Source organism: Etheostoma spectabile, chromosome 12 (genome assembly GCF_008692095.1).
Source record: "Etheostoma spectabile isolate EspeVRDwgs_2016 chromosome 12, UIUC_Espe_1.0, whole genome shotgun sequence".
In the NCBI taxonomy this organism is placed as follows: Eukaryota; Metazoa; Chordata; class Actinopteri; order Perciformes; family Percidae; genus Etheostoma; species Etheostoma spectabile.
The window spans coordinates 3737156-3748243 of record NC_045744.1 but is presented as its reverse complement, the minus strand read 5'-3'; the positions used below and the strand labels follow the sequence as shown (position 1 = coordinate 3748243).

The 11088-nt window shown below is 40.6% G+C and overlaps 1 protein-coding gene across 3 annotated transcripts in view; it reads right to left on the bottom strand.

Annotated features, from left to right (window-relative positions):
- LOC116699510 (neurocan core protein) overlaps positions 1–11088 on the bottom strand; it is a 49912-nt gene that overhangs the window by 22933 nt on the left and 15891 nt on the right. Inside the window, exons 3-8 of one of the 3 annotated variants that reach the window (XM_032532143.1) lie at positions 6893–7096; positions 4270–4452; positions 3611–3785; positions 2082–2209; positions 1460–1674; positions 1318–1393 (exon numbers count right to left, since the gene is read on the bottom strand). In XM_032532143.1, coding sequence (XP_032388034.1) covers positions 1318–1393; positions 1460–1674; positions 2082–2209; positions 3611–3785; positions 4270–4452; positions 6893–7096 — 981 coding nt within the window. Of the gene's footprint in view, positions 1–1317; positions 1675–2081; positions 2210–3610; positions 3786–4269; positions 4453–6892; positions 7097–11088 lie in introns of all 3 variants that reach the window. The other 2 variants (XM_032532144.1, XM_032532142.1) reach the window with 2 other exon arrangements.

Here is an 11088-nt window from a genome sequence, read left to right as displayed (position 1 = left end):
AAATACAAGCTGGACAATTATCCTATTAACTTCCCTTGCAGTTCAGTAAACATTACAACATTATGAAATATTGAGACTTTCTATCTTGAAATATTAAGACTTTCTATCTTGAAATATTAGGACTATAAGGACTTTCTATCTTGAAATATTAGGACTTTCTATCTTGAAATATTAGGACTATTAGGACTTTATATTTTGAAATATTAAGACTTTCTATCTTGATCTATTAGGACTTTTTATCTTGAAATATTAGGACTTTTTATCTTGAAGTATAAGGATGTATATAATAATATATATATTATTATTATATATAATAAAAACATTACGTGTTTTGGAGGTAAATACACTTCTGAGCTGAAAATGTCCCCGGATTTTGTCTGAGAAATCTGGTCACCTTAATCTAGATGCTTAACTTCAACACATCCTGTTCTCTTTTTCTCACTCTCACTACAGCAGTTTCACAGATACATAACGGCGGGATGGATAACGTGGATTGGAAATCATTGTTGCCATAGCGACAACAGTGGCAGTGACATGTATTCAATGTACCTATGTTAATTAGAACTCAAAGCTTCCATGGTAACATCCACACCTCTGTTAGGAGTGAGATGGCAGTAATATGAATATGCATCAGTCAATTTGTTTTGTTATTTTTGATATACACATTTTAATTTAAAACCCTCTTGTTGTCCTCGGGTCAAATTGACCCGTTTTCCTACATCAATGTTCTTTTTAATTCCCCAAAATAACATGATTGATTCCAGACAACGCTCTTTGGTACAAATCTCTACTTTCATTCATTTGGGGCGTCTTATTCAATTGTATAGCATTTGAAAAAAAAATTGAAGTGGTTTTGAAACAGCATTGAGTAAAAGTTGACATGTTCCAGTCTGTGATTATCCATCGACATCCATTCCTTTCATTTTAGTCGAAATAATTTCTGCTTTTCTAACTCAAACATTAGGTATACTTTCCTGTAAATGAAGTTTATTGACCATAAATTCAAAAAATAAGTGTAAGACTAGTGTTAATAAATTAGTGTTACGTGGTGTTAAGTGTCAAAAAAGTGACAAACATTGAAAAAAAGCGTCAAAAGTGTGGAAAAAAGGGACACAAAAGTAAGAAAAAGTTACAAACATTGATAAAAAGCATCAACAAAAGTGTTGATTTTCAATTTGTACTGGAAGACAACACGCGGGTTAATAGGAAACAATAATGAGATTATGCTGTAGTACACTGTATTCTTTAACACTTTCATCCATCAACAAAAAAATATTATGCAAATGCAGCCAGCGTTTTTTTTTCCTTCTGCAATACCTCTGTAGCAGTACGCATCATATAGCGCTGTGGTGTTGTCTGCGGTGCTGTTGGGTGGGACGGTGCGGACCCCTGGCTGGACCCCTGGCTGGACCCCTGGCTGGCCCCCTGGCTGGCCCCCTGGCTGGACCCCTGGCTGAACCCCTGAATGGCCCCCTCCACAGCCTGGGCCAGGCCTGATCACCGGGTAACGAACGCTGCCGTCAGACAGCCAGCCCGGGGCGCAGCTGTCCAGGCCGGCCTTCCAGGCCAGATAAAGCTGCCCCACTGTGGCCAGCTGCCCCCCGAGGGACACACAGCGGTCCGAGGCCGACGACAGAGACAGCCTGCCCGGGACCGAGGAGTGAAACACTTCCCCTGGAGGACGGAGACATGACACAGGAACTTGTCAGGATGCAGATAAATGTATGTAAGGGGAAATCATGATGTCTATTCTGGCTTAAACACTGTCATACATATGTAGGCTTTGCAATCAGACATCATTTCATCTAATTATAATGCAACTTGCTGAGGATATTCTATATTTTTGTAATTCTCAACAAATTCCATGAAGTTTTTAGCAAAGGTTCCTTAAACAGTTTTAATGGGTGTGTTTGTTGGGGACTACTTACAGCAGTGGAAGGATACACATTTGTTGCAATAGAAAGTTTTTTTTGTCTTGTCACTTTACTGAAAGTGACATAAAAATACAAGAATATCGCCCTTTCTTTAATGTTGTAGCGTAATGTGTGTGTGTGTGTGTGTGTGTGTGTGTGTGTGTGTACCGTCTAGTTCTTTTGCGAGACAGTACACATCAAACAGCTCTTTCGGGTCTCTCTTCCCATAATTCCTAACTCCAGACGAGTACTCCTCGTGTCCATAGCAACCAAGCTCTGGCGACTGGACAGAATAGCTGTGGAGACAACCAGGTGAGAGTCATAAATGGGACTGAACCTTTTTTTTTCTTCTTTTACTTGTCATAGGAAATAAGCAGAAAAATCTTGTGGACATTTGACTGCATGAACATTATCTCAGCTCACATATCAAAGACTATATTCTCATTAAGACTTAAAATGCCAGTTAGGAATACATTCTTATTTAAAATCACTTTTACAGGGCAATACATTAGAATAAAATCCAAAGAAAGAGCAGTGGTAAAAACAAGAACATGAATCTGAAGCAAATGAGGTGACAAAACGGAACAGATGATCCAAGTTTAAGTTTTCTAATGGTTTGACATGTTGGGAAATACAGTTATTTGCTAAAATGGTTGAGAGATTGATACCACCCAGTTAGCTTAGCTTAGCATAAAGACTGGAAACAGGGGACATAGGTAGGCTGGTTTGTTTAGAGATAACTTATACCGCCAACCAGCACATTTGAAGCTCACTAACACGCGTTATTATTATTAACCAAGGTTTAAAAATGTACGAGTCAGCTGTTTCCTGCTGTTTCCAGCCAGTCTTTGTGCTACGCTAAGCTTTACATTGATTTAGTATTGATTTTATCATGTAACCCAGCAAGAAAGCAATTATAATTCCCAAAATGGTGAACTATTCCTTTAAGGAAAAGAAGCCGGTGAATTCCAGCTTTCCAGATGTGAGAATCTGTTGGTTTTCTTTATCTTTTATGATGAATTGTTATATATCTTTGGGTTTTGGACGGGGGTCCAGCAAAACAAGCAATTTAATCCTGATGTTGTCCTCGGGTCAAATTGACCCGTTTTCCTATATCAATGTTCTTTTTAATTCCCCAAAATAACATGACAGATTCCACACAACGCTCTTTGGCAAGTACAAATCTCTACTTTTATTAATTTTGGGACGTCTTATTCAATTTTATGGCATTTGGAGAAAGAAATTGAAGTGGTTTTGAAATGATATTGAGTAAAAGTTGACATATTCCAGTCTGTGATTATCATCAACATCCATTCTTTTAATTTTAGTCTCAATAATTCCTAATTTCTGCTTTTCTAACTCAAAAATTAGGTATAATTTCCTCTAAATGAGGTTCATTGACCATACATGTAAAAAATAACTGTAAAACTAAAGTTAATAAGTTAGTGTTACGTAGAGTTAAATGTCAAAAAAAGGGACGAAAAAAGGGACAAAAACGTGATAAAAAGTTAAAAACATTGATAAAAAGCTTCAACAAAAGTGTTGGTTTTTGACGGGAAGACAACACAAGGGTTAAATGTAAGAAACCCTCAACTATTTAATTCATTGAGAAAATAATCTGTAGATGAATCACTAAAAATGAACTGTTAGTTGAAGCCCATCTTCAAAGAGAAGGGCGTTATTGAACGTCTCCTCACCGGACAGTCTGGTCGTGCAACCAGCCGGGTGCACAGCTGGCGAAGCCGTCGTAGTACGCCGCCCACAGCTGGGCGGGGGTGGCCATCTGAGCCGAGTTCTCCAGGCAGGCCCGCTGGGCGTCGGCAAACGAGAGGGCGTATCGAGCGCTGGGAGCCTGGTAGTGAAACACAACGCCTGCACGGGTGGACACGGGGACAGGGACCCCAACAATAAATGAGTGGGATTTAATCAATAAAACGTGTTAATTAAAGCCACAAACAGATCAATTGAAAGCAGAAATTTCCCAGACGGGCACGCTGAAACATTGCCATTGGTATTCAGTCCCAATTCTTTAATTAAAAGTATAACACATTGCTCAAGTGGAAAACTAGATAGCAAAAGCAACACAAACACAGAGAGCAAGAGAAAGCTCCATTAATTAAGTCAGTCATTTAACACCAATATGGTGAATACATGTTATTAATGCTAAAAAGGCTCGCCAAGGCTCCTGTTGTCAAGCAGCCATTATCTAGCTTACATTAGCACAATAAAAAACACAAAAGCTATTAAGTTAGTAGAAGAATTTGTGTTATAGCTGCTCAGTCCTGTTTCTTCTCTGGGGAGCTGTGGCGCTAACTTATCTCCCAATGAAATCTCCATTAGTGGCGGCTACACTTACCGGAGACCACCAGGGGCACAGTGTCTCTCTCATAGTCGTTACCCATGACAACCTGACATTGGTAAGTGCCTGAGTCGTTGGTGCGGAGACCGGAGATCTCCATGGTAGCATTCAGAGGATTGGCGGCGTACCCTGGCAGCAGGACGCGGCCACTGAAAGCCTTATTCACCTTGATTACATCACCTTTGGCACAGAAAGAGAGTTGTTTTCATTATACGTGTCTTTTAAAATCCTGCTGATGTTAGAGCTAATACATAAACGTCTACGGCGCCCTGGATACATACATTGTCTTCTCAATTCTCAGTAATTGTGATCCTATGTGAACATATTTTCTGTCAATTTCCAACAAAGACTTTGGGGTTTTTGTCTTAGCTGTTCTACCTGGTTGGACATGTGTGGGGCTCAGTTAGAACAACATGATGTCACATACTTCTGTGGACCAATTAGGATTTAGCAACACAAAAACCAGGGCTGGACTGGGGTCAATAATCCACCCTGGACTTTTGAGACCCAGACCAGCCCACCAAAAATGGCCAGAAACCAACTGTCCTTGCACTCTTCTACAACACATGTACATACCAGGAGGGTTCAACATTGCTTGACTCACCAGCCCCCCCCCAAAAAAAGTACAATTTTAACATCCACCAGCCATTTGGATGGTGGACAAAAAGTTGATTTTGAACCCTGCATACCAGCCCCGAATACCCCGGGTAGTAAGTAAGATAGTATGATGATATAATATCTATGTTAGTACTCACTGAGTCTAAAAAGCTGCCTGGCTCATGATGGCAACATGGCTAATGGTTGAGGGTGGTTATGGGTGTTAAATTAAGTCTGCATATTGTATACAGTAGGCTATGATGCTTATTGGAATGTGGATAAATCAGAAGGTTATAGTACTATGTTTGGAAGTGCCTTAGCGAGCTGAAACTTAACTAACATTAGCTTATTAACAGCTAACTTGTACTTTCTGACAGACAAAGGGTGCTAAAGTAATCGTTTGACACGCTTTTATGTGGACCGGTGAGTCAAAGACAAACAATGTGAATGGCTAGTGTTCAGTTAAAAGACACACAAGTGGGCCAATGACATCATCTCTCAATCAAATGGGATCAAACTACATCCATACAGTCCTGACGAAGCATATAAGCTTGGGTGACCAGACGTCCCCGGTTTCCGGGGGACAGTCCCCGGTTTTGGTGACCGGTCCACGGTTGGATCTGTCCCCTGAAATGTCCCCGGTTTTCCCTTTGACTGACAGACCTAAAATTGGACTGAAAGAAAGAAAACACTGACCAAACGTAGCCGATAGTGGCTCAAGGCGGCCAGAGCCGGCGCTGCTCAGAGCTCAGAGAGGTTTTAGAAAGCCGTATTTTACGATGCTAAAATCACTGATTATTTACATGGAGTCTGGTGGGTTTAGCGAATGCACTTTTATGTTTTAAAGAAGTATATTAATCTTTAACGGAAAGGTCGACCTCCTTAGGATCAGACCTTTAGGGGGGGGTCAGCCCCTAATGAGAACAGCTCTAGGTCTAGGTTTTACAAAAATAAAAACATGACGTGGTTTGGAGTATATGCGCTTCTGAGCTGAAAATGTCCCCAGATATTGTCTGGGAAATCTGGTCACCTTAATATAAGCTCAGTTTTTGAGAGTTCAATCAGCTTTTAATTTTGAACTATACATTTAATTGCTGCTTATTTATTCATTAGCATTGGACGTTAGAAGGAAAGCGAATTAAAATGAAGTTCTCAGTCATTAAATTTAGTTTGAGTGGTTCGGTTCAAAGTAATGAACTGCACATTAACGTTAATTTCCAACTGCAACTTTTGGAGCTTTTTTTCCCACTGATAACAGCTGCCGGCTGCATCTTTAAACCAGGCTGATGAGAGAAGTAAGACTGAACCGAAACAAGTAAAAACAGAACTGGAATGCACCCAAACTTTAAAACGGACCTAGATAGATGAATTTATCTGTGCCTAGACTTCCACTCAGGGAGGTTTGGAGCATTTACAAGTACAGCGGAGAACCTCTCCTGAGTGGATTTATCTCATTTTAATACCAGGAGGTCTTAGTCCTTGTTGTACTCGTGAGACCTTCAGATGAATTCATTAAAAGCCTCGAGCTGAGGGGAGCTGCACAGTTGCAGGGTGATGACATTTGATCCACTCTTCATAAGAAAACACTGACTGACGCACCCTGTCTTACAATAGACCATGCATTTTTTGTTTTTCTGGGTATACATTTTAAATTGAAACTATTTGGTTGTCTTTTCTCAACAGTGTTGTCGCGTTCCTGATGTTTTTGTCACTTTTCCCGATTTTTTTAATCTGTTTTTTCCTGCGCTTTTTGACGTTTTGTATGTAATGAAAGTGGTGCACTGATTGTTTATTTTATTTGCTATGAGCGTTGTAGTGAACCATCCTCATTATTTTGGTATTTTTGACAATTTACTTGAAAGAAACCCAATTTTCTGATATAGATCCCTTTTGAAAATGGGCCAAATTTGACCCAAGGACAACAAAAGGGTTAAGTGTGCTCTGAGCACTTGAAATATCTGACTTAGCAAAGTAGAGTAAGACTTATAAACGGCTAAACCAGATCCTCATGGCTTTGTTTTACCTTTAGCAGAAAGCACGATCTGCTCCACACGAACGCTCTCTACTTCTGCCGGCGCCCTGACGCGAGTCCACAGGAGGTGGGGGGGCTGGTTGGAGGAGCTGGTCTGGAGGGTGAAGACACAGGGGAGGACAGCTTTGCCTGCCAGCATTTGTTGTACTGTAGGATGGGTGATCCTACGCATGTTTACTGAGGAGGAGGCTGCTCCTACAGAGGACAAACGAAAGAACATAACACAATGGGATTATGCAGTTAAATAGGTTGGAGGACAACAATGAGCAATATATTGGAAATCTCTCCTTGTTTGATTAGAGAGGAAATGCTGTACAATATTCTACACTAAGCATTTTAAGTAAAGCAAGTGTGGGTTGTACCGTAGCTTCTAACCAATGTGACAGCTACAGTTCCAAGACCTCAGGGATTCACCAGCCATTTCACGCTCATGTTTCCACACAAGAACAAGGAACTGGTTTTATCATTCCAGCAGAGGAACACATAAGGATCCCTGCCCCACACACACACACACACACACACACACACACACACACACACACACACACACAGACAAACAAGACTAGAAGAACACACACAAGTGACCACAGTTGCCCGGACTGCAACTTATTTTCTTTAATTTTCCTTTTGTTTATTTATTTAAATTAATGTAAAGCCAATGTCACAGCGAGAGGCAGGGTCATGGCTCTGCAAATTTAATTGACTCTCTTCAATCGGGTTGCCATGACACACAGGTTCAATGTAACCATGGCAACCGGATCTCCTGTACAGACACGATCCACTGACCAACCAATTCTGCCTCTTTGTGCATTGTCCTCTGTGCACCTTACTGTTTGATACCAAGCAAGATCCCATCCAATTATCTGAAACTGCTGATCCTATTCAGGGGGGGGGGGGGGACATTGGACGAGCAGGACAGGTCGCCAGGCTATCACAGGACTGCCACAACCCTTCTAGCTCCCATTCACACCCATTGGGCAATTCAGAGTCAACAATACATGTAACCTCCATGTGATGCAAACTGGCTCATAGGCTGCGACAAGGACAGGGGACTAGACAAGTTATAAGTGAACAGAATATGCATTTATTTACTAAAAACAACTAAAGAACAGAAAAGAACGTGGAAGTCAGACGTCAGTTGTGTACGGGCATGGGGAAATGTCTGTAACATGAAAAACCAAAATGATAGCTGCTGAGAGAAGAGCATTTAGGCTGACATTTTATTTTTCTGACCATAAAAGTTATTTATTTGCATAGCGGAATGACACCCACCCGCTAATGAAGATAGTGAGATGCGGGTGAAATCTCCCAAAACAGCTAGTAAAAGGACCTAAAATTGTTGTTTTTGTGGTTACTTTGAAAATCCATCATCAAAAACCAACTATCATATATCCTCATTAATAATTCATAATAAGTTCATGAGCTGTTTCTGCTCACAAAGTCAATGAGGAGCATGGACCGTAAGACAAGACAGTCTGGCAAAATAACAGCAAAGAGACAGAAGACATAAATCCAAAGCTTTCATAAGCTTTAATAAGGATTTTAACATTTGTTATGTTTTCTGGTCCTCTTTATTCAAATTTACACCTTCAGTTTAATGCACCAATTTGTGTAAAACTAATATGAGAACCTGTGTAAAAACCCCAACCAAAGTCTTTTTTTTTTTTAAATAAGCCCACTTATTTTATTTGGAATATTGCACATGGTGGAATAGAATCCCTGAAAGATATTTCCATCTGCATTTAGATTGGATGGCTTTCACAAGCCGAGCCCCCTGAGAGCGTCTCTCTGTGCTGAAGAAAGCCTCCCCCACCCCCCAAATCAGATGTAATCATAAAATCACAAATACCGGGGAAAGGCACAAGAGCCAGAACACGACAGAGAGCGGGAACGAGAGAGGGGAGGAGGAAGAGACAGGGGAAACCAGAGATGGAGGGAAAAGGAGTCTAAGACACTGAATAGAGGAAATTGAGAGACGTCGGATGACAAGTGTCCCCTGTAGCATGGTGGTGACAGATGGGACAAAAGAAAAACAGTCCCAGCTCTAAAAAAGAGGAAGAGAGAGAGCTGGAAGTGACATGAAAGGACACTCTCTATCATCAACAGATGCCATCTCTTATTTCTGTCAGTCCTCGTCCAATGAGCTGTCCAATGAGATAAGGAGGCTTTCAAGGCTGATATCAACGTGTCTTAAACTGAATCGATCGAGCTGGCTAATTGAATTGGATTTCAAGCCAGAAATAATGTAGCCTATATGAATGAGGGCATATTCCACCGCAGTTAGAAATGATATACTGGTATGTAAAACGCTGAGCGTGAATGTTCACTTTTGACCTTTGGTGCAAATCTTAAAGCTCCCTTGTGTAACTTTTTGACGTTTGATCTTTAAATGACATTAGCCAAAGAGGGACATACCGCCGCTTGGCAGATTGGAAAAGCCGGTTTAAGCTGGAGCATCGCGTCTATTCTCTATAGCAGTGATTCCCAAAGGGGGGGGTCGCAAGTTGATTTCCAGAAATAAAATAAAAATTTAAAAATGATCAGACATAGCATATGTTAGCCATGATTTTAACACAAGATAAAACTAGTGGCTAAATTTAAAATAAAACCAAGCAAATAACTAAAAAGGGAACAGCTCTTTTGATTTTCACGCCTATAGTGCGTGCGCGGTTGCGCGCAATGTTTTTATACGTTTATAGTGGGGGGGTCGCGAGTCACTCGCACCGTTACTTTGGGGTTCGTGGGCTGAAAGTTTTGGGAACCCCTGCTCTATAGGACGTGTAACGTAGTCGCCAAGGAAGTTAAAAAGAGAATTAAATAGACAACGCGACAGGCAAAGCAACAAGAACCAAAGTTAATATTGGAGTGGCTTTTCCAAGATGGAAAGAGCTCATTAAGAGTAAGGATTTTTAAAGGGATACCAAAGTTGCCGGTTTTCTCATCTAAAGCTAATTCTGCCTATTTGTGTGCATTTGAAGTTTTATAGTGCTTGGCTAACTGTAGCATGGTTATACATAACGCTAGAACAACGTCTAGGATACTTTTCCTTGTTTCACTGATGAAAAAGGATTGTCTACGTTATAACATAAATGTAATCATATGTGTCGTGATGTCCCCGGCAGACATCTCAGGTCATGCTAGAACAGCTGTGTGTAACCATGGAGATACTAGGAGATTATTTCTGTTTCATTGACATTGTTCATACTGCTCAGAGAAATATATTAAACACCTTATTAAAACCTCCATTGCTTCTTCCATACACTATTAATCTCGTACAATATACAGAATAACAATAGCACTGATACTTTACCTAACATATGTTTGGGTACCTGATAGCTGATGTTAGCAATGAAATAGTCCCAAAATAACGTAAAACTATTGTTACACTGGGAGGAACTCTCACAGATGCTAATTTTAAGTTCTGCCGCCGTAGGAGTTAAAACACATTCTGACTGGGAGGGGGTAGAAATTCATATTCAGGTGGTTGTCATATACAATTTCACCGCTATGAGAGAAATTCATACACAATGTAGTCTTAACTGAAGTTCTCCTTACTGGCTTTTTTTTCTGGAGCTTTTAACTGCAAAAGCTTGTCGTTCTTAGCGGTTTGCTCAGTTGTCAAGTTGTTGACAAATTTTTCTTTCTTGCGTGAAATAATCAGTATTCCTCTGGTTTCATATTCGGTATCAATTTTGCGTCTAACACTAGAAACAAGAAAGACTACAAGAAGGCACATAACATCATATCCCAAAGTGTGAAACAACTCCTTAAAGAAGAAATACGCAGACTATCAGACTGATAGCTTCAATTGCAGAGGCTTTTAAATCCGACGATGCACCAGATTAAGGTGTACTGGCATATTCAGGACATTCTAATCCACTCATAGAGTCAGGAAATATCATGCCACCATGTATTTACCAGATGTTTTTTAATGATGTGCATCTGCTACAGTCGCAATGATAAATATAACAAACAGCTTTAAACTCCACTTGTTCTTGGTAGCAGGCTGTTGTAAATATGCAATTGGACAGGTTCAACCATCTGCAGCTGAACGCAACAAAGACCAAGAAGATCAGTCAGCCTATATAAGTGCCTGGGGGTACACATGGACAAGAAAGCCCTCTACAGGAAGGGCCAAAGCCAGTGCTATCCTCTTTGCAGTTGCATGCTGGGGCAGCAGGCTGAGG